At 44.3% G+C, this 27,592-nt stretch overlaps 1 protein-coding gene across 5 annotated transcripts in view; it reads right to left on the bottom strand.

Moving 5' to 3' along the window:
- The window catches only part of SPATA6 (spermatogenesis associated 6), a 264,385-nt gene that overhangs the window by 165,718 nt on the left and 71,075 nt on the right, over positions 1–27,592 (bottom strand). For all 5 annotated transcript variants that reach the window (XM_069642233.1, XM_069642235.1, XM_069642232.1 and 2 more), the window contains exons 4-5: positions 19,642–19,682; positions 11,399–11,583 (exon numbers count right to left, since the gene is read on the bottom strand). In XM_069642233.1, coding sequence (XP_069498334.1) covers positions 11,399–11,583; positions 19,642–19,682 — 226 coding nt within the window. The remainder of the gene's footprint in view (positions 1–11,398; positions 11,584–19,641; positions 19,683–27,592) is intronic.

Below are 27,592 nucleotides of genomic sequence, written 5' to 3'. Positions count from 1 at the left end.
TAATTCTAACGCTGCAGGAGCCAGGCCTTCAGGTTCAGAAACCCTGGATCGTGGTGAAGAATGGCACTTCCTTCCCTGGCGAGAAGATCCGCGGCCACTGGCAGCTTGACTGGTGGAGACGCTGACATGCTGAGAAGGTCTGGATACCAGAACTGCCTCGGCCACGGCAGTGCGACGAGGATCATTCGGCACCGGCACACTTTGAGTTGACTGATGACTCAAAGTAACAACGGCAACGGAGGGAACGCATACAGAAAGAGGCCTTCCCACGGGAATGAGAATGCATCCCCCATGCTCCCCTGCTGGGGAATCCTGCTGGCAAACCTCCGGCACTTGGTGCTCGTAGACGTCGCAAACAAGTCGATCTGGGGGTTGCCCCATCTGAGGAATAGGTTCTCCACTAGGTCCTGCCGAAGTTCCCATTTGTGGCAAGAGCAAAGCTCCCTGCTCAGAGAGTCGGCAACTGTGTTCTTTACTCCTGCCAGATGAAACGGGATAAGGAACCAGATGCCATAAGTCCTGCGCCTCTTTGGAGAGCGCCAGCGACCTGGTGCCCGGCCTGTTTCCTGATGTAAAACATTGTGGTGGTATTGTTCGTGAAGACCCGCACCAACTTTCCCTTGAGGGATGGCAGGAACGATTTAAGGGCCCAAAACACCACCCGTGGCTCCAGAACATTGATGTGCTATGTCTTTTCCTGCGGCAGCCACAGATCTCTGGCGTGAAGACTTCTGCTGTGGGCTCCCCGTTCCTCCAGGGAGGCGTAAGTCGTTACGGTCTCCTGACGTGGTGGGGTCTGGAAATCCATGCCCCGTTTATTTGAGAGCACACGCCCCACCATGTTATCGCCCTACGGAACCCCTCGTCCAGAGGGATCTTGTCCTGGAAACTGCCGGACACATGAATCCAACGGGCGACGAGGAACTCCTGCAGAGGCCGCATCCGTAGCCTGCAGAGTCGGATGAGATAAATGCATGACGGCATCATGCCGAGCAGCGACTTGATGGTCCTCACCATGGCAATCTTCAGAGCGAGCAGCTGTTGCACCTTGCCCTGGATGGCCGCCACGCTCTCCTCCGATGGCCACGCCAGACATGACAGTATGGCCGAAAACGTCACTTTAAGTTATGATGATGACCAAATTAGAGCGATACTCTGTGGTCTACCACTTTTTGACCCCACAGGTCTAGATCAGACGACAGCTTATTCCAATACTGCGAATGACTTACTTAAAAAGAAATAATTTCGCACTACACTTCACGGACACTTCCTTAAGGAATACTTAAAGAATATCATTCCATCTGGTCTTATCGTCCGAAACGAACCTTGTGTTTTCTTAGATGATCAAGAATATAAAACTAATTTTAGTTATATCGCAACAAAATACAGTCGTGATTTAATGGTTCTCACCATTTCTACAGCCAACGGCTAGGGGATGTTGTCCAACAGGAACTAGACACAGCAGAACAACTTTTCATTAATGACACTTCAGTAACAAACGCAAAGGACAAACTTGCAGAAATTAATAAATTATTTCAGGAATTCAAAGACACAACTTTGGCCAAAAAAAACAAAGAAATTGGCTAAAGACGTACTAGACTTCAAAGTAGAGGTCATCTATCCATACCTAGACCCCAACTACTCGGCCAATATTGCGAGCCAAAGGAATCAAACGGGCAATTCACAACAGCAAGTCACATTTTCAGGTAGTAGCAGCAATTCCTGAAGATCAGATGGGGATTTTTACTATCCCTCATTCGAAAGCCCTTTTCGAGGCCCGCCGCAGCCTTTTTTTAGGCTTACGGTCCACCTCGCGGCCCAGGATGGTTTCCCCCCCAGTTCCAGGCGACCACGCTACCGCAGGAGGAACAGCAGGTCAACATGGAGTCGGTAACCCTCCCCATCTTTAATCTCTTCCTCTTCTTCTTCTAAATTATCGAAAGCATGGGCGGACCCACGCAGGCGCTTCCCCATCCTAAAGGATGATGTGCACCTAACTATTTAGCTCACATAAACTCACAGTTCCTCCCACCTCCCCGTCCGTCTCACAAAATCCAACAACACACTGCTCTTCTTCCTGCCACTCACCCCATCACCTCCCAACAAAGCCTTCCCACTCAACTCAGCCACGCCCAGCGCAGATAACCGAACCCTCATCAATTCTCTCTCTGCAACATGTTTCTCACATCCAAGTAGAAAATGTCCCACAGTCTCAGGCACCCCACACACCGCACAATCCCTCGATTCTCGCTTCCCCACTCGAAACAGACATTCATTCAGCCCCACATGCCCTATCCTCAATCGATTCAGCATCACTTCCTCCCCCCTCCTCCATTCCAAACTCCCCGCATCCACCTCCACTGACACTTTCCCACGAAGACCAAACATCCACCTGCCCTTCGCCCCACTCACCCACCTCTCCTGCCACTCATCCATGACCCGTCTCACCACCACCGCCTTCACCTCATCCACACTTAAAGGTAATCTCACATCAACCTCTCCCCTTCTCATACCCTCACCCGCCGCCAGATCCACTAACTCATTACCCAAAATACCACTATGGCTGGGGACCCACGCCAACTCCAAATCCATTCTCCCATGTACGCACCGATCAATCTTTTTCCTGATATCCATAATCACATCCTTCCTATCACCATCCCCCGTAACTTTAATCTCTCCCAAATTCCGCTGTCTGACACAGAATTGCAAGGTCTGGCCAAAGGGACAACAGACTGGTTCAATGTACAAACGGAGATTAGAAGATTCTTCAGGTTCTTGAGGCTTAACATTTTCTTTTCAGACAAAGAATGCCCGCCAGATGAGAGCGAAACAGGGCTACATCCGCAATCAACATTTACTCCGGATGACAGTACTATGCCCAATGAATTACTCAGATTTGAGAAATGTGTCCTAAGCGACCTTAAAAAATTAGAAAATCACCAAAGACCAATACGATACAACTTGACACATCAAGAAAGGCAGGCACTTAAGTCTCTTACTAACAATTTGCAGATTGTTACAAAGCCTGCCGATAAAGACGGAGGCATAGTTATCATGAACCAGACACAATACCACACTATGGCCTCAGAACTCCTTAATATACCAGGGAGCTACCGTCTCCTCCATAAAGACCCGATTAAGGAGATCCAGAAATCGATCCTAGAGATTACTAACTATGCACTCCAACGTTCATGGATCACCCAAAAAGAAGCAGATTTTCTCTATCAAACAAATTGCTCTACTCCGAAATTCTATGACATCCCTAAAATTCACAAAGATGCAACTAAACCACCAGGCAGACCTATTTTAGCGGGTTATGGTTCTATCCTTGAACCTATCTGTCAATTTATTGACAAATACCTCCAACCAATTACTTAAAAAACAGAAACATACTTAAGGGACAGCACTTCGGTCATCTCATTGTTCGAAGGTATGTTTTTTGACTCCGCCTCCAGTCTTTTGGTCACACTAGACATCGTAGCGCTATATACTAACATCCCTCATGATGAGGCCATGGAATCCATACGCTCTAGCCTGACTCTTTCTACATCATGCAATACGGCACCGGTGGAATTTATCATGGAATTGCTTTCCCTAGTGCCCACTAAAAACTACTTTCAATATCAGGACCAGTTCTATGAACAAACTCAAGGAACGGCTATGGGGCAGCATTTGTCCCTAGCCTGGCCATAATTTTTATGGCTGACTTTGAATCAAAATTTATTTTTCAGATTTAAATCCTTATCGGCAACACATTGAGAGCTGGCGAAGATACATAGACGATATTGTTTTTATTTGGCGTAGTACTGTAGATAATCTCAATGCTTTCCTGCTATGGCTTAACCAATGCCATCATACCATCAAATGCACTATCTCTATGAGTAACACCCAGATTCCTTTTTTGGACCTGCTGATTCAGCATCAGACCAAAAAACTGGCTTGCTCCTTATTTACTAAACCCACTGATCGCAATATGTTATTGCATTTTGACAGTTTCCATCCGCGCACACAAAAAGAAAATCTACCTTATTCTCTGTTTTTGAGACTAAGAAGAAATTGCACATCAATATCCAATTTTGACCACCATGCAAGGATCTTGACTACCAAATTTAAACAGGGTTATCCAAAAAAAACGTGTCTTTGATTCATATAAACGGTCGAGATTTACCCCCGAGAAACTCTACTACAACCTAAAGATAAGACAGCACAAGACAAACTAGTGTGTGCTCTCACATATAGCCCACACACCTTTCTAATAAAAAAAAACTATTAAAAAAACATTGGTCTGTGGGACAATTGTCTTTACCTGAAGAACCACTCCCGATATTTGCCATGAAAAGGCAAAAGGACTTGAAGTTGGTCCTTTCATGCTTCCACCCAGAGTAAATCCTCTAGATCAATAACATCTAGCTGGGACCTCCGGCCCCTCACAGGGCATTTCCCTTGTGGAACTTGCTCTGTTTGTAAATTTGTTGTTGTCAAATTTGTTGTCAAAGTAAAAGCTTTCCCTCTGAATGTAAACATTTGGGAATACGTCACCATTCAAACTGTAAAACACTGTGGGTGATTTACTGCATTGAGTGTCCGTGTCGACTTAAATACATAGGCAAAACCACACGCCCGGTCCATACGCGAATTACGGAACACCGCTCCCGTATTCGCTGCAAAGCTATCAACTCGCCCCTAGTGAGCAACTTTATGGTATATGGCCACACCACGGAAGACCTACATTGGTGGGTTATTGATGTTGTTAAGAATGCGGCAAACCCACTCCAAACATTGGCTAACAAGGAGGAACGCTGGATTTTTCTATTGGATACCATTGAGCATGGGCTCAATGACGCATTCCCAGTTTGGTAAAAATCATTGTCCATAACCCACTTAATTTCCAATCCTATCTTTCTTATGTATGTTTCATTTATGTTTGTACTTAGCATAATTTATGGCATTGTTATTCTAATGGGTGGGTCTCACTCACTTTTTTAGGATTTTCGATTTTGATGACCTTGGCATCTCTTTAAGGTTCCATGTAATAATGTCGCCACGAAAATCTCACCATGCAAAAATATTGCTGAAAAATTGCCGTTTTTTGTGGCGACATTATTGCATGGAACACCCCTGTCCCCATATTTATGGTCACCCAAATAATATCGCCACAACATTTTCCCGGCAATATTATTTACGGCGACCATATATATGGGGATATTATTACCTGATACCCTCTTTAATATGTCCCATGGGTATCCTCTATGGCTAAGCACATGTTTTTACAGTCTGAATTGAGCTGGCCATGCAGCGCCAGTCCTCTTTATTCCTATGATTCTACCTATACCATTACCTGTAGCGACGCCCCCGCAATTCAAGGCACCTCACTCGGTTCCAGTGCTTCACTCAGGACAGCTACATTATGGTGGAAGGCTAACTGAAGGGAAGTAATTACGAATCCGCTTACATTTCACTTCATGTGCCCACCTTATCCCTGTGAGTCAAAACATATGTTTTGTCTCGTAGGAATTTACACATCCTGCATTGCTGGCATGTGGATATTTCACGAGCCTCAGCAACATGGCTCCCTGTCCGCATTAGTATTTGAATGAACGGCATCTTTTTCCATGCGACTACAGCGCCCGTATCAGGTACGTTTACTTTTGCAAACGTGCCGATCTCTGCATTAAAATTCTACTATAAATCATGCTTAAATATGTGATGGGTGCACGTTAAAAGCCAGTATTTTTACTGGCACTCCTCCTCTGTTTCAGACTGTCATATACATTTGTGAGGAGACGTCTCTTGACCCGTGGCTAGAGTTTATCCACATTAGCGCAAGGACTACAAAAATGCCTATTCACTAGGCATCCACAGCAATGCAGTAGGTAGGAATTTCAGATCCCTGTGAGTGAATTGGGGTCTTATTTCCTTTAGACTTTTTTCCTTTTCCCCTCCCTCCACGTTTCTAAAAGCACCCCATCAATACTTTTTAGGGGAGCACCAAAAGGTCTTTTTGATACTACTTACACTCAATAAACTCAATACTTCTATGCACTAATAGGTTACACCCATTTGGTGTTGCACTACAACAAGGGAGGATGGAAGAGGGGGTGTAGCTATGCGGCACTGCTCCAAATAAAGGGGAACTACCCGGTCCTATACACACCATACGTTGTTTTTTAATTGCCTCTCATGCTAATGCTTGGCAGCTAGTCACTAATAACTCAGTGATATGTTCATGTTTGGTTGTTCTATAGGGGCTGAACTAAGGATCAATATCTCTGACGAAGGTGGTCTATAATTGTCCATATACCACCGAAACGTCAGGTTTGCCACTGTCTTTGCACGGGGGTTGTGCCTACACCCGTGACCAGCGGACGTGGTGACTCAACTCACGCTTACCATTACTCTGGACAGCGGAAGGCGTAGTACATTATTTCAGACTTTTGTACATCTGCTTAAGCTTCATGTTTAACTTGAATAAGTTTAAAACTCTACTAGCACTTGTCCTATAAAAAGAAATTCACCCAGTTTTCATTTTACATTCTGGGGTGATTTTGCCACATAAAAAGGCCAAACATACTAGCCCTAATTGAGTTAGGGACAGTTAGCTATAGCCCGATGTATGACCTATCCAGCATATTTACAGGCAGACCCAGGCTGCTGCCATACTGAGCGCGATTTGTCAAATTCAGCTTCTCTCTTTTTCTTTTTTTTTGAAAGTCAAATGTATTTGTGTATTATCAAGATGATGTTAGTTTTGTAAATATTTATTACCTTCTGGTCAAATTCTTCATTATTGTCTTTAAAAGCAATGATGTAATCCAAAAACACAAGCTTTAAATTTGGTTTCTCCTTTCTTATAAACAGATATATCTTTGTCTACCATTGTGTCTTTGTGGTTTTGTGTCAACAACAATATATACTGCACAAGCATAGTAGGATAGGTGATATTTTTCTACTTAATTGTACGATTCATTCATGATAGCTACCAGTTGATTAATTGCTGGCAGCCTTCCAATTAGTTGTTTAAATACTAGTTACACGGGAACACGCCTTTGTTTCATTTCAGCCTGTGACTCCACTTTGTTCCTGGGGTATTTTGAGTTCCTCTTTGTTTTCACTTCATTTCATGACATCGTGTTGAGCCTGGATCCCAGAAACAGCGCGTCCTGCAAAGGAGTCAAGCAGGACTTTGAATAGTTGACTGAGAACCCCAGATCAGTCAGTAGGAGGAAGCTCCTCGCTGTGTGGTTGACGGCGATGTCCTTCGAGCTGGCGCTGATTCAATCCGAAGGGAAGGACCTTGAATTGGTAATGCTGCCCCTGAACGACGAAGCGCAGAAACTTGCGGTGTCCCTCGTGAATTGGGATGTGGAAGTACGCATCCTCCAAGTCCAACAACAACAGAATTTCTCCCTCTTAGAGCTGTCTGAGCATGTGCTGAAGGGGACCATCCAGAACTTTGAAGACATGATGTATTTTTTTTAGTCGTCGGAGATCGAGCATGGGTCTCCAGCCCCTAGTCTTCTTTTTCACGAGGAATTACCTCTGGAGCCCCGGAGCCACTTTGGGACAAGCTCTATCACTCCTTTCTTTAGCATGGGCCGCACCTCCAGCAGCAGCCGAGGGATGTGGTTTTCCTGCCGAGCCACCGGTGGTATTCGGTGACACTTAAGTTGAAATTTCAGGGTGTGTCCGTGGGTGAGAGTGTCCAGCACCCAACGGTCAGTGGTGTGGAGTCTTCCACATGCTGACGAAGTTCGTCCACCCGGCCTCCCAATGGGGTGCATGGGTGGGGGCCCGATGTCACGGCTGGTTCAATCTTGCTTGGATGTCGAAGGGCCACCTTGGGGTCCCTGGCGAAAACAACGTCCTCCTCTGAAAGCCTTGGAACGGCCACTGTTGGTTTCCTGGACCGAGGAGCAGGAGGGTTGGCGGTAAGAAGAGGAGCTCCCGCCAAATCCTTTGGAAGATCCTTGGGACTTGCCTCCTGAGGGTCGAAAGGACGGCCGTCGATGTTGAAAAATGCCCAAGGCACGTGCCGTCTCTGTGTCCGTCTTGATGGCCTGTAGAGACTCATCTACAGCATTCCCGAAGAGAATGTCTCTGTGAAAGGGCATGTCCAAAACCCTCATCTGAACGTCCTGATGAAAGTTGGTGGCCTTGAGCCAACCACGACGACAAAGACAAACGCTGTTGCCCATCTGGCGGAACCCCGTGTCGGTGATGTCCGTGGCCACTGTGATGGTGTGGTTCCAACGCCACCTCACCTCCCTGTAGAATTTCCAACGCTTCTGACGTTTTGTCGTTGCAGAGGAAGTCCGGGATGGGAGGGATCTTGAAGCACAGCTCTCAGTCATAGCGCGCTTCGATGGTGAGGTCGTTGGCGGCCTTGATGGTAGTGGCCGCAGAGTAGATAACCCGCTGCCCAATGGCATCTAATTTCTTCCCCTCGCTGTCCGGAAGGGTGGATACTGCAGAGGAAGAAGCGCCCAACGACTTCTTGGCCGCTGCCGATACCACAGAGTCTGGCGATGGCTGGGCCCACAAGTACTTGGGCACGGAGTCTAGCACCCGGTACTTCTTCTCAAGGCGATCCCTCTTTGCCAGGGCCGAAGAAGGTTTCTTCATGAGAGACAAGCCTTCGTCCCAAACGTCATCCAGGGGTGGGACTGAGAGGATGGGTTTTATCTTCACCTCGTGGCGCTGGTACAACAAGCCCTCCTCCACCTCCTCCTCCTCCTCCTCCTCCTCTGGAGCGAGTTGGAAGAGCTCTGAAGCTCTGGAGATCATTGCATGAAACAATCCTATCTTGTCCTGCGGAGAGGATCTGTGAGGTGGCAACGGGAAGTCCCCCATCCCACCATCGTCGTCGTCCGTGCCAGTCGGCGACGTGTCAGGGTCCGTCTCATCCCTCGGGGAGGAGGTGGGAGGCGAGGGGTGGCAAGGAGGCAGAGGGTGCCTTTTCCTCTTCTTGGCCGCAAGTTCCTCCATCGCAAGAGGGTCGGCCGTTGCGGGAGTGACCACCAGCGCAATAGGCATCCTTGTCTGTATCTCGGAGATCAGAGTATGCTGTGCAAAGAGAATGTCCACCGAGAGGTCTCTATGCAGCAGCTGAGGCAGAGGCGGAATAGGAAGCAGGCAGGGCGCCCAGGCCCTCATCGCCCTGCGGCTCAATGACGCCTTCCTCAACGGTATCCTTGTTGTCGACGTCTTCATCATCGCCTTAGTCAGCGCCCCATTCCCCCTTGGCCTTCTCCGGCAGGTCGGTGTTGGGCTTCTCCTTGAGTTTGTCCGGATGGGCCGACTTCCTCTTGGACGAAGATCCTGAGTGCTGACTGGTGACTAAAGTCGCTGCAGACATCGGACGCGCCATTGTTGCCGAGGAGCCCGCCGCAAAGGCACTCCCGGAGGCCGTGGACTTGCGGTGCTTAGCCTTCCGCTGGACCCGCAGGAGGGGCACCCTCAAAAGGTCTTAGACGCCCACTCAGCTTTCTTAGAACCGGGAGAGGCATGCTCCTGGGAATCACCCAGAGCAGGGACCTTGGCCGCCCATGCTGATCCTTCAGCGTGCGAGCCATCATCTCGTGGCAAAAAGCAAAATCTTCCTCCTTGTGTGTCAGGTACAGGCAGTAAAGGCACTGGGAATGCTTGTCGTCCGAGAAGACAGTCTGTAAGCCGCAGTCGGAGCAAAGCTTGAAAAGGGGGGGTTGAATCATCCTTCTCCTTTGACATGGTCCACGCGGCGAAGGCCTGAAGAATCTTCTGGAAGCCTCCACGAAAGATCTCAACAAAACCTGCCCTTGAGGGCACTGAAGAATCCAAAAAACGGGTCGCCGTTAATCGGACTGTTGATCAATGGAGCAGAAGGCTTGATTGACCGAAACATAAAACTCTTCCAAAAAGCTAAAAAACACAGTAGATGTTCGAGAGCTAAACACAAGGACTCCCAACACTTGAACGTGCGGTAAATATCTAAAGATGGCTGCCAGAGGAGGGTCTTAGGTAGAGGGCAGTCATTGGCTGGGGGCAGTATGACCCAGAGCTCAGTGATTGGTTGTTAGGAGAAAGACAGTTCAAAATGAAAATACCGATTTTTTTCTTTAACAAGGATTCCCAGCCTGACGACAGGGAATATTCATGAGCATGTGAATCCATGCCAGACCCCTTCTGGAGTACCGTAGGACTACAAGAGTTTACACTAGCTCTTCAGAAGAGGGTAAGGTTGGGAGGGTGAGGAGGAGTCAGTGTGAGGAAAGGCTAGCCCATCAGAACGCAATACTAAAAACGTAATTTGTTATTATAATGTTATACTATTGCTTCATTCCACAAATTCCTCATCTTAAAAAAGACACAAAGCAGTACGGAACCTGGAGCAGAGAGATGAGAGGGGAACCATCAGCTACAACGGGAGTCTTTGGGGCACTGATTGACTAAAGCGGGTGTCCTGACATGCAATCATGTTTGACGAACGTGTGCAGAGAAGCCTGAAACCTGTTACTGCTGTCTCTGCCGCAATACCTTTTATCAGCCTCTGTCCTGGGCAGGTGGTCTTGTGTTTCTTTTGCAGGACTGCTTCTCCCAGAAGTGCTAAGAAATGTAGAGAAAACACTGACCGGAGCTGCCAGAGCGAATTACCCACCATGGAAAGCTGGGTCCAAAGCCAGCATCAGGATAACACTGCAGAGAGAGGAACAACCTTACTGGATTCAGGATGCAAATGCAACGCCAACACATTTTCTTCCCAGAATAGGAGGCCAAAAAGAAAAATGGGAGAGGCACAGAGCAGGGTACATTGGACCATAAAAGCCTACAGAGGCCAGACATGGATGAAAGTTGTTCAGGTGAGGTCGGGAGCGTAGAGCACTTAATGAGGGTAGAGAAAGGTTGGAAAGGTGTTTGGGTACTAGATGTCTTCCCGAATTCCGAAAGTATATCTTTATGGGTGGAAAGGAAAGATGTTAATGGAACTGGAGGTGCGCGGAATTATTTAGAAACAGTACACTTTTAACAAATACAAATATATACACATCATTTCTATATTTTATTTTGAAAAAAAGTAAAATTCTTGTTCACATTTTTTTACCACTTTGCTTTTTCACTTTCTTTTCAGCCTTGGTTACTATTCTCAGCATAACATGACATGGAACCTCTCATATGTCACCATGCCAACTCTAATACAAAACCAATTAGTATAAAAATTCACCGAATTAAAAAAAAATCACATCTCAAATAGCTAAGACATTAGTTGAATATTCAAACGGATGCTGTAGACAGACACATTTAGCATCCTACTATTTGCTGTCACTGGTCAATTTATTGCCAGTGCTTTTCTATCAACCAAGCAGCAATTCCAACAAAGATGGAAAGCAATTAACAAAAAGAGTACAAAGAAAGCAAACATTACCTTTCCCTAAGTGAAGATCGATTTAAGACCGGGGTCTGGGGATCCTTCTGAGCTGATGATGGGGCTGAATGGGTCATTAACGACCTGGCAGAATGAGACTGCCTGCCAGCTGGCCCAGCTATCAAGCGCTCATCAAGGCGGTCAAAAGAGCGGTCATGGTCCACCCTGGTAGGCTTTGTGCTAATCTATCAACAAAAACAAAGAAAGCAGGCAACGTTTATAGAAGAACAGATAGGATATGCGGGTCATTAATTAAATGTCGCCTCAGTCGATGCAGCCCATGGACTTCACAAAACAGACTTATAATACATTAACAAAAATGAAACACATTTCCTGGATGTGGTCCTCCATGTCCTATGCTAGCCCTGCTCTGTGTCCCTGCAGCATTCTATGTGTACACAGCCGTGGCACACCAAAAGAAAGCAGTGGCACTAAAGCAAATGACAGATAAAATAAGCACATTTTAAATGAAGCATTATTTCTGTGCATGTGTTCAATGTTCTCTTTTAGTCTAAATGTTGTATTTATAAACACAAGGTAAGTTCACCTAATACCCGGTTGACAAGAGCACAGTCTGTTAGAGAACAGATCTCCATACAGCTGAGAACAAAGATATACTATTTACTTAACCCAAGCAAGCATGACCGGTATGGGGACAGGAATGGGTGAGCACTTAATTGGACAGCCCTACCTAATTATCAGAGGGCCCGTCCAGGCACTCGAGCGATTGACCCTTGGGTTCACTGGAGTTGGCGAGGAGTAGCACCAGTTTAACTAGGGCTATTGGGCACGGAAAACATGGCTTTTGGGTTAGGAATAGAGATGCACTAAGCGGCACTTAGACGGTTCTCCGCACAGGGTGACGGGTAACAATACCATTGTTATACAGCTCAGAGCGGTCTTTCTAAAGCGACCTCTCACGCCCCTGGATGCACAGGGTGAGTGCAGGCGCTGACCGGCGTGGCAGGGCCCGAAAGAATGCAAGTGTTGTGTTTTGTGTTTGTCTGCATGTCTACGTTTGTGTGGGGGTAGTGGGAGGGGAAATACTTGTGACGGAGAAGGGAGGTGGGTGGGGGAGCGCCGTGCAGGTGTCTTTTCAGGATTTCACTAATCCGTTTTTATCAGAGAACAGACCGTTGATTTTCATAATATCAAAAAGATCCATATATACATAAACAGGCCAGAATAACCAATTCTATATAACATGCTCAGATATTTAATTTACAGTTCACTAATCGAAATATATACTTGTCTGCATAGAATGAAATGCACTACAAAGATTCGATAAAATTGATTCAACATGAAGAAACAATTATCAGCAAATATATCACATACAACTTAAGGGCGGTGTATGGCTTTACGAATCTAAAAGTGATACTCTAATCAATGGCACCTTCATTTTACTGTTTATATTCAGGAGTGCTCTTTTTCATTTCCCCATTTAAAATGACATGCAATTTAGAACAAACAAATGAGAAATGTGACTGAAAGATTCCAATGGGCTGTGCAAAGCGAAATGTTACTTCAGAGAGTAATACATTACTCCAGTAAGAAAGGGATTCTATTCAGAGCACATGAGTAACAAAATATTCTGGTTTTCAAGTTGGGAGTAAATTAAAAGGGACATCCTAAATGGATTTAATATTCTTTTGATAAGGGGGCTAGAGGAAAGGGAATCCAAATGAAAAGGAATTTTCTAGGAAAACATTCTACTTTTGGACCGTAGGGCTGCTACCTGGCATAAGGTCTTTTAATTCTTTTGTCAAATCTGTGACTCCTTATAAATCAGGACAAACAGATTCCAGGAGATCCTCTACTTTCTGAAACAAACCGCAAAACTATGTTTTCTCTGGAGAGAGAACCCCTTCCTCCACCCCAATGCCAGGATTCTGTTGCGAAGGGTTTCAGTATTTAAATACACAATTGGGCGTGGGTCAATTACATTTGAATAATTAAATAAAATCTTGTGGACTAAATGAACCTCTCGGATGGATTTTTCAGGTCCCACCCAAGCTCTGATCCCTTTCTGTATCCATTTGCAAAATCCTCCTGTGACCCTTGGCTCTGCCCCTTGGCCACATATTTACTATAAATATGTTCCACCAAATCAGGTATATTAGCAAGTAGCCAGAAAAATGATCCAATCTCCCTTCCCCATATAGGGATGACTAGGCTTGCTCTGCATACTGTATCATATGATACTACAATTTTGATTGGCAAGAGTGTGGAATTGGTTTCTTTCAGGTATGCAGAACCATAAGGGCCGTACATCTAGCTGGATAAATCTGGAGTATCATAAGCGGAAGGTACCCGGCCTCAAACTACCCCCTAATATTTTGGCTTTTTTGGAGTGAATAGTAAGCTACATATTTATTTTTTTTATATACATTTAGTGTGAATATGTAACAATAAAAGCCCTAATCCAATCTGCAGGCCCACTCCAGCCAAGGAGTCCTCTCTTGACCTTCCTTCCTCCTAGAACAGACAGAATGTAATTCAATATTATTCCTGCTCAGTTCCCGTTTTATACCCTAGGAACCCACCAATCCCTGTGTGCTTCCTTTAGACCAATAGACTCCACACTAGTCTCCTTGAATATGTCCCTTTTTGGGGAAATTGGGCAGTCATCCAAACAGGAATCCTACTTGGATCCATGTGGCGTCTGCGGCATATGTCCGCCATTGTTCTTGTATACATGCAGCGTCTGTGGCTTGTGTCTGCCACTGCGGATCAGGTGGCTCTCGTGCTGCTCACCCTCTAGTACTGCCGCCATGGTGCCAGCAATGTCCCCTTGGCTGAATCTGGTCCACCAGACGGGCGCAGTCGTTCCTGTCAAACCTGGGGATCGTCAGACTGAGGTGAAGATGTACGGTGCAGTGTTCCTCAGCTGCATGTTGGAACTCCCCTACCCAGAGTCAGCACCCTATGCCCCTGACTCCGTCCCATCACTGGCTTTTAGCTGCTGCTGTGGTTCTCTCTCCGTATGGGGCTCCGTCACCCTCAGACAACCAGTGAGTAGAGCAGTTTGTGTGCCTGTTGAGTACCCTCAGCAGGTTACTTCTCACAGTCCCCCAACCAGTTAGTGAAGCATCTGTTAATGGTTACCTGCATTGGCAGATTGGTGAAAGGATTGCTTTAACATATTTGCCTCCGTCCATGATGGACGCGCCTTTACTACTTTTGGGACACCACCACTAGATTGACCCATTCGCCAGACCCATGTGACCATTGGCTCGTAATCCATTGCTGCATTAGGCACTTGTTGAGCCGTGCACAGGGAATGATAAAAATAAATTACTCCATCACGCCCAGCAGCTTCATAACATTTCTGATCTATCTAATGACCAGCTTTGTAACAAGGGAGATGGGCTAACAACGTGTATATCCTTTCTTGAATGGGATAAGCTGTGCTTTTTTTGGATCTAAATTGGCTCTTAGAAATTGTTCACCAAGGTGATGAAGGAGATCTGTGGTTTTCTGTGTGTGTTTGCCACAGATTTCAACTCGATCTCCTGTCATTAGCACGTCATCCAGATAAGGTCACACTGGTATATTTTGACTGCTACCATTGCAAGACTTTGTGAAGACATGTGTAGCAGATGCAATTGCGAAAGGAAGCACCATGACATGAAAAAGAACAGATATTTGCGGTGCTCTGGTGGGAACACTGAAATATCAAAGAATGCATCTTTCAAATCCAACGTTGCCATAAAATCCCCCCTTTTTAAAAGTTGAATTACCTCTAAGAGAGTAGTTACTCTGACTCTTTGGGGGGTTTATGCATTTGTCTGATGGTTGGAGGTATAGTAATAGCATTTTAGTTTTGCCCTTTTTGGGCACAATGAAAAGCAGTGAGTGACCCGACTGACTGGCACAGTCGTGATCGCTCTTTTTTGCAGGAGTCCTACAGCCTCCTTCTAGAGCAGTGAAAGATGTTTTGTCGGGTTCTTGGTGGAAAATCACACAGCTCCTTAAGCACTTTCAGCAAATACTCAGGTTCTTGGGTGCACCTGATATCTGGCTGCACTAGACTAAAGCTTGACCGTATCAGTGTGCACGAAAAGAGCACTGATTGGCGGCTGTTCTCTGTTGCTGGTATGGCCCCCCAGTTATTTTACCAAGAGGTTTAAATGTGTCATGCTCGGTTTAGCTCTTCCTTTGATGTGTCCAACAAACGGACTGAAACCTGTCTCGCAGATCCAACATGTGTCCCAACGATAGTAGCCTACTGTAGTGTAGGTATCAAAGAATGGTTGCATAGTAAAACATTAATGTGAACCACATTTGAAATTAATTCTCCCTGTGTGTGTAAATGATGCTGTGGGTTTCTAGCACACACATGTAAATAAAATAATATCTCTAGTGAGCTGTGTTATCAATTTAAAATACACAGCCATTTGATTTATCTACCCTGTGTATCCACCCAAGAGTTTGACTTTCTGAAAGGACAACAGTAATGCCTCCCAACCCCCAAAAACCTTGAATGATTTTGGTGCATTTAATTTGGGGTACCCGCACTTCAACGCACAGGCAATGGTGAACCTGTACTGTTGAAGTGCATATTTTCTAAGGAAATGGAAATGTGAAACGTCCTTTCATTACAATCTGTCTTTTTAAATATCTATAGCTTTCAAAGGTGTTGATTTATAAATTCTGTCAAGACTATGAAGCGTGTGCATCGGTAGCACCAGTTTTTCACTAGAACTGTGAAATCGCTCTGGGTTCAGTTTATTTGCAACAAAAGCAAGATGTATTTCACACTAATAAGCTCCAGCATCCTATTCCCTTTCCGTTAAGTGATCATTTATCAGCCACTGCGTGCTAGGAAATCAGATTTCACTTGGCTTAAAATATATGGAGAGCGCAATGTTGCATTTGCACGCTGAAGTATGAAACCATACTATTTGGAATGAGCTCCCCCTAATGGTAATCCATTCCAGTCCACAGCCGCCTGGGAATTTGAGGAATAGTTTTAGAGGGCCTGTATCTAAATACATTGGGGGATTTTCATACACACCTTTGGATAATTCTTTAAGACACAGGGCCAACAAGAACCCTCAGGAGTTTCAAGGCAATTCACATTCACCTAGGCCCCTTCTGGTCTCTTTCTCCCTCTACAAAACCAGATCTGCGTCGGGTAAACTTTGCTTCAGGCTGCCCCATGGATAAGGCCTCTTTCATCTCCAAATATTATCCAAGATCAGCCTTAATTCATTTTGAACAGGGATTCTCCATTCAGCAGTTTTCAAACTCCTAGTTCTCTTCCATTCCCTGTGTGTTTCTGCTAATATAAGGTGTAATATTCCCACAGTCCTAACCGGCATCACACTTTTTGATCGGCTGGCTTAACAGGCAGACACAAACAGAGAATACATACCTTAGTTTTAGTTTTTCAGAACAAGTGACAAGGTGGAAGCCATTCACCTTGGACAATTTCGAGCGCAAAACCATATTTGTTCCATATCTCCTTGTAGCAACATGACACGTTAGCGAGAGAGGTCTGTTGCCGGACAGATGTGGGGCAAAACGCTGTCCATGATTCGATAGCATTTACCAGGTTGAATGGTGCAGATCCTTTCCATTGGAGAACGGAGGCCTACCCTGGCAAGAATCTAGGATAAAAGGTGGACTCCTGCAGCCATTCCTCAGAACCTTGTTGTAGCCAACACTACTAAAAAGAGTTGCAGCCAGCCGAAGACTTGTGGACGGCTGTTGAAGACTTCCAGCATTATCTCCAGCAAAGTCTTGGGGAAGCCCCGTCTCTCTTGACCGATCTCCTGAAGACCCTTGTTGGTGCTTTGACCCTTAGGCTGGTGGAAACAACATCTCCAGACGCTTGCATGCCGAGTCTGCCCTCTGGAGCCTTCAGAGGTGTCACAGTCCCCTCCTTTCGTATGACCAGCTCCGTCCATGGTGCTGGTTGTGCATGGGTCTCCGTTAGGAGTTTCACCTTTCATCTCTGCGGGCCTCCTGCTTGTGGCCCAAGGACAAACCTACTGCAGTTGCTGCTCTCCAAATCAAAGAGGGTCCTTCCAGGAGCATTTTCCTTCTTTTTGCTGCGTGAGTCATTGGCCACAGCTTGCTGCCCTCTTTCCATTGAATCCTGGGGGGGGTCGCTGGCTGTTGTGGGACTCGTGGTGGAATATATCTTGGGATGACCGAGTCGTCCAGCTGTCCCATCAGGGACCGTCTCACTTGAACTCTGAACTACTGCATAGCCAGACACTGAAAATGACCACTGCACTCATGACGCCATCACTCCCTTGCAATGGAACAAATGATAAAAGTGGGCCCAGCAAATCTAGGAACCGCAGGAGTGAAGTCTAGTGGAATTGGTTAAGGGAGACAAGCCCACATAGAGGTTTTCTCCACCCTTCCTCCTGCCATTGGGTGCTATGGTTGTACAGGTGCAAAGTCTTGACCCTACCTCCCCCTTGCCTGGTTGTGATCTGTGGAGTCCTAGCTAAAGCTTCCCCCCTGGACTCTCAAGATTATTGGGATTGGGAGAGGAACCCCCAAACTTTAGTACTTACCTTGGTTTTCACATCCATGGAACATCTTTATTCACCTGTAGGCTTTTCCAAAACTTGTTTTTCGACTTCTAACGACTCCTGCCTCCCTACAAAGGCTTCTTCTTGGGACTCTTCAATGAACTATGTCTGTTCATCTTAGCAGGGAAGGCCTTTTAAAGTGTTAGGGGCCTTATATTATATGGTAGGATTAAAGGGTTGTCATTGCCTTCTCAATACTTACCTTGAATTTCGCTGTTTCAAATGTATTTACTGGTTGTACTGCACACCGTTTTCTTAGGTTTCTGAATTGAATCATATTTAAGTGCCTTAAAAGTATTGGTGTTCTCAAATGGGAACACCCATTGTGTTTAAGTAGTAGTTTGTAATAAAAATCACAGGTACATTGTACTATCATAGAATGGGTCTAAGTCAAATTGTGCATCTTTACATTTTACTGTTTAACTTGAGTTTTAGTGCTGTGTATGTGTTATTGTATCATTACACCACCGCCATAATTCCTTAAATCTAAGCCTTACTTGTCAACCACCTAACTTGATTTGAGTTTTGCTACATGTAAATGTTTTTTCCCTGTTAACTATAATAGCGTGGCATCTTAGAACCCTCGCTCAATACTGGGTCTGACAATCCACAAAAACAGGTACTAAAATAATCCTTGAAAGAGCTAAAAAGGCAAAACAGTGTAGAATTGAAAATAATTGCCTAAAAGCCAAGTATGTGTGATGCTGACCCAAATGCATAAATACAAAGACGGTCTAAAAAAGGTTAATTATATTAACATTGTACTGTCTGTCATATATCACAGCATTATGGCCACAGAAAGTTGTCAGACAGATGCACACATATTCCTAAAAAAACTGAAAATAACAAGTAGTCAAATGTGTACAAAAAAAAAGCAAAATGGAAAAGGGACATCTCCCACAAGAGATATCTAGGGTGCCGAGCGTTTTAGAAGTGCAGGGACAAGTACATATGAAAATGTAAAAGGATGAAGGCTCACACCCTGCAGCGCACGTATACCTGAGACCAAATAACAGACACACCCCGCTAGGGAATGAGACCAAGAGAACAATTGCAAGTAAAACAAAATGTATATGTGGTAAAAGCAAGCAAAGAACTCTGCTGCCCACAAGCGCTCTGCCAAACAACACATGGGCAACACATTAAAAGAACACACATCGTCAGTGGTGACATTTCAAATAGGGTACAAATCGCAGTAGTTGATTGGGGAAAGCCCTATGACATACTCGTTTGTATAGGAGAGGTTGGATGCTAATTGGACCTTGCTCCCCGTTGCTCCGGGCACACGTGGGTCTGGTGGGCTCATCTTCGTAGAGTGTAGGTCGTGTCAAAGAGCTATATTTCTCTCTAATATAAAATAACAGGAACTGATTGCATGAGACAAATGACAAGCATAACAATTTTGGCCTATAAGGGGGTACTTTCAGAACCCATTGGCAGATATATTGGCATTCCAACCCCTGTACCCGGGCATTGGTGGGGGTTAAGGGAGCACAGGCAGGTTAATGGAGATGGATGTGCACATGGGAAGGATCCCTTGCTTAAGAAATTATTTTATTCAAGGCAGGTGGTGGAGTAAATATTGCAGCCCAAAAAATGTAAAGACATTTTTTTTTTTTAAAGTTACAGTTACTCTTATCAGGAAGGCTTATTTAAAATGCTACACACTTCATAGCATCTTTACCTACGTACCTCAGCATTCTTTGGTCTGTAGCTGCCAAGGAGAGTAAGATCTGATAAAGGAAAGAGAATTTCAGAATGCATTAAATGAGGGGTAAAATCAGTGATGTTCTTGTTTGCAAATGTAGATAAAACTGAATCCTACGCACAGGATAAGAGGATGCACAATCATGAGACTACAAACAGTGAGCACATAATTAAAACACGCAAAACACCCAAGATGGTAATGATAGATGGCCCACTTGGTTTACCAGAATAAATGTTAAAAACAAAACTAATCTTACAAGGAATGTAAAACTTTGCACTGTTGGTAATAAGTGATACAGTGGTGATTGATGACTGATAAGAAAAAAGTTACTCACTGTAGTGACTCCATAGCCCTTTCCCACCTCTACTCCATATTCTGGGGATATAGGTCTCCATGTGCGTTGAGACCAGAGAACTATTTGCTGAGATTGTGGCATTACAAAAGAAAGCGAATATGTTTATGTATGTGTGAATATGCACCCGCCCAGCCATGGCCCCAACGATTGTCTGTTAGCTTCTCTTTGCAAGTCCACAATCTCTCTGTGAACGATTGCAACAGCTATTTTTTTTGGTGAAGATGGGCAAGTCGTAAGGGGATCTACATACCAAGAAAAAAGTAATTAGTGCAGTCAGTAAAATGAAGAAACTTGCCTGTAAATATAACTCCACAGAATCTTTTACAGTTTCACATACTTATTTTCCTACATTAAAGAGGGTATCCATGGTATGAACAAACACTTGAAAAAGGGGACATTCGGGCCGCAATGCAAAACAACATTTGATTTCTAAAAGGGGTACTCATATTCTTAGCTCCGTTTCATTGCACAAATACTTTTTGAAAGTCTGTTAACATACATGTTTTTGTGCCAGCAATTCTTTTTGGTCTGTTTTGCATTGCAAGTAAAAGGTACCCCGAAGAATAATTGAAACTACATGCTATGTTTTTTAAAAAAAATAATCATTTAAAAGGGAAAGGTAACCGTGAAGTCCCTTGAACTGTTTTTTTAAGGGAAACTTAACCATACTGCCCCTTTAATCAAGTGTTATCTGTGAATTATTTTAAAACAATATACATAATTGTACCGTCAGTACCCACTTGTCTGCTGGACTTAAGAACTTTTTAAATTTTAACCCTGGATGGAGTGAGACCTTTTTCTCACTCTCTCGTGTGTTTTGACCTGATTTGGATTATGTGTTTTCACTGTTTTCAGAATCTGACAAACTCCATAGGCATCTACTGTTTGTATGGTGACACACAGCAACTTCAGTGCAGTGTCAGAGAAACCCTTCAGATTTTTCATGAGGTTTAAATACCTTGTCTTGTGTGAACTACTGTACCCAAAGATCAGTACAGTGAAATTAACTTTACTTACATTTTCTGTTTATAGATCCAGCACACATAGGTCCAGCACACACCATCTCATGTGGAGTGCTTGGGGGTTACCTAGTAGCCCCCTATCCTACATTCTCATATAACATTTTTTATGTTACCCTCACTACTTTACATGGCTGGTGGCAGTGGTTTAATGTTCCTACCATTGTGCTTTTCTACCACAGACTGATACCTCAGCTGCAGTACAGCATCCATGGGTGATCATTTTTGGCAAAATGTCCCGGTCTTCTTTTTTCACCATTTTCTGTTTGTGAGGTCTTTCTTGGGTTTTACTCTGTGCGTTGAGCCAGGTTTAAGCCCTTGGTTTGGTTTGCCTTTGTGGGGCTTCAGCCCTGAAACCCGCCACTGGTGGAAAGGCAGGATGTGAGGGAAGTTCCAGAAACTTCCCCTCCTTTGTCTATAGGAATGCCTGAATGCATCCAGTCGTGATTGGCTGGCTGGCTGTCCCTGCTGTGTGATTGCCAGCCTAGGCTGTGCATTAATGAGAGAAACCTGCTTAAAAGGCAAAGGTTTTGGGACTAGAGGCAGAGTCGACCACTGGGAGAAACACCCAACGAAGAAACAGGGAACAAAGCTTGCTGCATCCTCCTGGACCTTTGAATTGCCCGGTGAAGTCCTGCTGCTGTGCTGAAACTCCTTTTTCTGATCGACAAGAGAAGCTCTGGAAGGGATGACTTCTTACCTTGGGTTAGTGGAATTAACTAACCCCGAGATTAACTCCACTGGACCACCTTCCCCGAATGGCTGTACTTCTTCGTTACTGCAAGAACCAAGTGCTAGGGGTCGAGAAATCTGTAGTCGAGTGCAAGGTCTGAAATCCGTCTAGAAGCTCCAGGAGTCTCCTAAGGAACCTCCAGAAGCAGGACAACCAGAGCTCGAGACCCTCACCAGAGTTCTGGATTCAAGGAGTGAAGTAAGCCCAATCGGTATCTGAGAACTGCAATGGTGCTGTTTACCAGGTGCTGAAACCGCAAAGTGCTGCTGAACTAAAAATAGCCCATAGCTGCCGACGACCTCCAAAGTGCTGCTGCAGGGGCCCTCCAGACGTCCTCGCTCTTGTCCCCACAACTGAGGCTCGGGGACACAGGGTCTGCATCGCTACAACAGGACAGAATCCAGCTGGACCCCTCTTCTTCAAACCAGAGGTACTGTTTAGACTTGGGGTACTTACCTCATTGTCTTTTAGATGTGCTCTTCTCAGTTGGGAATTCCAATGGCTTACCTTAAGAGTTGATTCCAACTCTGCTTTTCACAGGCTTAACAGTTTGTGACCCTACAAGTAAATTTTCTACAAACTCTCTAACTTTGTGCAAGACTTTGATTCTAAGAAGTGCCTCAGCACCACAGACTGTTTCAAATTAACTTTGGCTGTCCTGGCTCCCTGCAGACTCTTCTGGCCCATTGACTGATATTGTGTGTCCCTCCATAGGCGGTAACTTGTTTTAGACAATTATTGCTGGGAAAGGCTGGTCTAGATTTCATTGGAAGATTGTAAAGTGTCCTCACATATACTGAGAACCTGTTTAACCTTTTCCCTCCTTAAAACTTTCCTATCTGCAACCTCAGAATCTGCAAAGTGATGTATAAATGCCATTACTGTCCTTGTAAATAAAGTCACCTCAGGGTCTAGGAATTGTGTAAAAAGCATATTCAAGGAGTATCCACTAACTTGCTCGATTCTGAAAAGTATGTGTGTGTGTTCTGAGAAGCTTGTGTAAAAAAAAATGCACGTTAATCTTAATACAGAATGGTCAGTAATGATGATTTCGATATGCCTTTTGCAATTAACATGTATTTCATAGGTCAAATGCAATGCAATAGCAAAAGGTTTCAAATGTGTTTCACATTGCAACGAAAGTGTGCATGAAACACTCATTCAGGCATGCTCAGGTCTTTGTGTTGCAGCTAAAACGCGAGACAAACTCAATAGAAAAGAAATCTGCATGTTTATTTGTTTTGTATCTATTTTTTATTTTTTTATTTTTTTATTAGCATTCGGTTTAAAATACAAACCTTTTAGCATTAACATAAGCTAAAAAACAAGGAAAGAAAATAAGATTAAAAAACAAAGGAAGAAAGACAAAACCTCAACCTCATAATAGTTAAAACATGAAATAGAGCAAATACGCATAACAATTGCAACTAATGAATATAAAGAAAAGGCAAAAAGTGACCAACAAAGGTGTAAGGCAGCGGAGACAAACATTTTAAACAGATGCCACTGTTAAACCATATTTAGGTTTCTTCCACTTCCAACTTTGAGAGGACTCAACAACCAGAACACTTTAGAGATCTCTTGTCACATTGACCTCTAGACAAGACCCTCCAAAACTGCAAATGGTTCTTTTAAGAAACCTAACAAAGCCTGGGAGACGCTCATTCGTTTCCCCAAAATCAGCTTTGTCCACCAGTCTTCGACCGTCAAGGTAGTGGTTTGTTCGACAAATTCCCCCAACCACTTTGATCTCATAGTTCCCAGCCCTGGGCATATTAGAATCAAATGACAGAGGGTTTCCCTTTTACAGTCAAATATTTGGCTCCTTTTTCTTTCTAACTTCCAGAACTTCCTTTGTCGGAAACAAATACAAAAATGAAGCGCATGAATTGACTGTGACTGGAACGACAGGGGAATCTGATCAGATCGGGCTTACCCCTAGTCCTTATGTCTGGGCAGTTAGATCCATATATTTGGGATTTTCGCCTAAAGTCCAACGTCTCTATTCAATATAAATCATACAATTTTTTCACTTGTTCAGTTTGTTCAGAATGTCAACATACGCCTCTCTCCAGACCATTAAAGACATCTGTGGAGGCAGTCTTTGCCTTTCTAATTGCTGCAAGCCCTCCTTCATAGGTCTCAATACAACATTTCCGAAAAAAGGATGTTTTCCACACAGTCTGGGCATATAGTGCGGTTAAGCCCAATTCCGTCCTTAGAACTTGTATGGGAACACAGTTGGGAATCATTAGGACTCTTTTCCAGAAGATACGGTCCAATTTTAACCAGACGGCAGCAGACAAAGTAAATGAAGCCTCAGCCCCGTATGTCAAGATGGGTGTGACCTTCAATCGATAGAAGTCAATTATTGGGACCAAAGAGAATTTACAATAACGTGCGCTTATCAACCTGGCCGGGCTGCCAGATTCTTAGCCTTGGATTGTAACATATCTTCCCTCTGGGAGTCAACCCCACTGTCATTGAGGCACATGCCCAGTTAAGTTAGAGATCTTACTTCAAGAATCCTTTCTCCTTTAAGGTACCATGCTTTGGTTGTGGTTTTGTCCTTTTTTCCCTACGACCAAAAATAAGAATTCTTGACTTCTTCACATCAATTCTTAGGCAAATTGAGTTCACATAACCATTTAATGCATCCAGTTGCCTCTGAAGGCACAAATGGGTTTGATCCAGAAGGATCAAATCGTCTGCGTAAAGGAGCCGACTCACCGCTATACCAGCCAGTCGAGGCGGGAAACATCTTACTAAGTCAAGGGCCTTATTGATATCCGAAATTAATAAATTGAATATGGCCGGTGCCAATCGAATCTCTGCTTAAGGCCATTAAATGTAGATATGGAATTAGACAGGTTGCCTTTCCGGTCCAGTCTCACTCGTAATGTAGTATCTTCATGAAGCAGTTTCAGTACCTCCGTTATATCTCCTGGGCAGTCCCAGGCCTTGAGTTTCGCCCCTAGAAGTTGTCTGCCTATGGTATCAAAGGCCTGGGCTAGATCGATCGAAGCCAGAAATAGTTTGGGCTCATTCCTTCTTTTCGCTCTAGTTTTGAAGATGTTAGTCAATGAAAGGTTGAGTGACGTCTCCAAACCCCTTACAAACCCAGATTGCCAGGGGTCAAAATGCCTTGTGGATTTAATCCAAGATGTAAATGAGCCAAAGACCTTCTCTGTCGAATTCAGCAAGACGATAGGTCTATAGGTGATTAGGTTAGACCTATCGCCTTTCTTGAAGATTGGAATGATTATTGAGCTGTCCAGGATTCGGAATTTTCTTCGACCTGTTAATTTCTTCAGACAAGTGGCACATATTATCTGCCCAGCACTCTGGATCTCTGGATCTTGTTTCAACGTTAGATTAGAGATGCCGTTTGGGCCAGCGGCCCTGGAGTTACTCACCTTATGGATCAGGTTTAGAATATCACTGATCTGTGTCGGAAAAGTCCTATCTCCTTTTATAAGCTCATTCTTACTAGACACATGACTAGTAGTGGTTGAAAACAAGGTTCTGAAGTGTAGTTAGTTCCCAAACCTCAAATGGTACTGGATTAGATATTAAAGACACCTCAGGTGTGTCAATGGAGGTCATCACCTTCCACATCTCAGCTGTATTTTTGGTGGACACTATACTCAGCATCTTTTCGGCATCCTGTTGATACGTGATGAATGAATGGCCTTTGTTTCAAGACCCTAGAGTTTTCAATAGAGTCTTGGGTATTTTTTCGGGAGTTCACTTTCAATGCTCTATTCAGAGCCTTTTTACGTTTTACTACTTCTGCGTCATAATGATGGAGAGCAGAAGCAAAACTCCGTCTGATGAATCTCCAACGCCAGAGGGAGCTGTCTGCAACTTTAACCAGTTTCTACCTAAATCCAAGATTAATGGTGGTGACATTTTCATAACTTTAGTCTCACTCCACGCCTTAATAGATACTTTGACAATGTCATGATCACGTGGACAGTCACATGGTATGTGTCCATTAATCAAAAAGATGTTCCTGTTAGATAAAACGTTCCACAATTGGAAGCCTCTCAGAACTTGGGAATTAGCCAATGGAGCACGATCTTCAATAAGTTTAAAGTTAACATCAAAACAATGAATGTTCAAATCACCACTAGAGGATTTCAAGCATAGGCCAGGTTCCCATTGCCTCATCAATAATAGCTAGTATTTGCCCAACAAAGGGCTTTGCTGCTGAAGAGGCCTTGTACCAGTACAGGTTTAGTAACAGGACGATCCTCTCAGGTCTACCTGCATGTGCTTTCAATTTTAAAGTCAAAGTCTAAATGAGTGACAACGGGGTGCTATTAGAGATCAGTTTGTAGCCCCTATCATTTTTTTTTTGTGCCATCAACAGACCAGCCATCGAGTATTTATAATGAACAGCCATTGGGTATTTATAATGCACCTATACACAAAGTGTTTCATGGAGCATCAAGACAAAGGAAGGTGGAGAAAAAACGAAATTATAAACTTCCTACTAGGTCTCGAGACATTCGGTATGTGCAAGTGCTGAAACAAGAATCCAGGGCAGGGGGAGGTGAAGTGAAGGATGGGATGAACTGGGAAGACAAACAATGACGTTCCTACTAAGTCATGAGACAATTCGGAGCGTGCCAAGTGCAGTGCATATGTTCCAGACTTAAAATAGCTTGCCTTGGTTTGTAAAGCATTCAACAAAGTTTGATGCATACAATATGCAAACACCCCCCCATGAACAGTGAAACAAGATAAGGAAAGCTAGGGTTGTTCTGAAACTGTGTAAATTGTGATTAGGAAGAGAAAAGAGGGGGGAAAAAAGGTTTTACTGCCATTTTTCAATATCATTTGGAGATGTTCCATCAGCTATGCAGGAGAACATGCAGAAGTGCCTTATCAGAATCTTTGTGAACAATAAAAAAAGTTTCTGGTTTCAAGATGGTGCAGAGTATAACACACCTTTTGGCCACCGTATGAGTCGCTCGTCTAGATGAACCAGATGATTTTCCAGTCTCAACAGCCAAGAGAGCTCGTTCTTAATGATGGTGAAAGTTCAGATACAAAGTAAGGTACAGTTCCAGGTACATTCTGTTTTGTAGAAAGGATGGCTGGAAAGAAATTCCTATTTGGTAGGAACCAAGTGATGGGGATGGCAGTGATGGTTCATCACCTAGAATAGCCTCATGTGAGTATGATAATGGACTGGAACCATTTCCACACGGAGATTTTCTTTCTCAATCTGTGCAGCAACTCATGCATCAGTGTCCTTTTTTTTGCAGAAGTTTAGTTCCAGGGTCTGCAGTTAGCGACAATGCACTCTCCGAGCTGTGCTCTTCAGGAGAGACACAGGGGAACTGGTAATATCTAAGAGGTGCAACAGATCAGTAGGCCTGGTGCTCTTAGAGTGTCTCTGTACTAGAATAAGCAATTGCAAGTGTTTGCTCAACCGAGTAAGAGATGAGGAATGTTTATTCTGTTCTCAACCTAGTTTGCATTTGTGAGTACAGCAAGAAGTGATTTTGCAGCATTTCCAAAGATGTGGGCCACCTTTTATCAGACATGGCTTTTTTCTGTTCATGTATGTCTGTTCACTTTTGGGGATTTTAGCAGACATGCTTCCAGTTGCTTTCGGCTTCTGAACAGAAAGAGTAGGATAGCCGAGATTATTGCTGCTTCAATCATGTGAAACAAGTGAAATGCAATTGACCAGTCTTTAAACAGACATTAGACGATCCCTGCCGCTGTATTGAAGACAGAGTGTGTGTGAACCAATTTATGGCTCTTTGTAAAGCTGAAGTGATTGAATACAAGGTAGAGCCATCCAGTTGCAG

This window comes from Ambystoma mexicanum, chromosome 1q (assembly GCF_040938575.1).
Source record: "Ambystoma mexicanum isolate Mex_15411 chromosome 1q, UKY_AmexF1_1, whole genome shotgun sequence".
NCBI lineage: Eukaryota > Metazoa > Chordata > Amphibia > Caudata > Ambystomatidae > Ambystoma > Ambystoma mexicanum.
The sequence above is the reverse complement of the archived record's forward strand: the minus strand, read 5'-3'. Positions and strand labels throughout refer to the sequence as shown.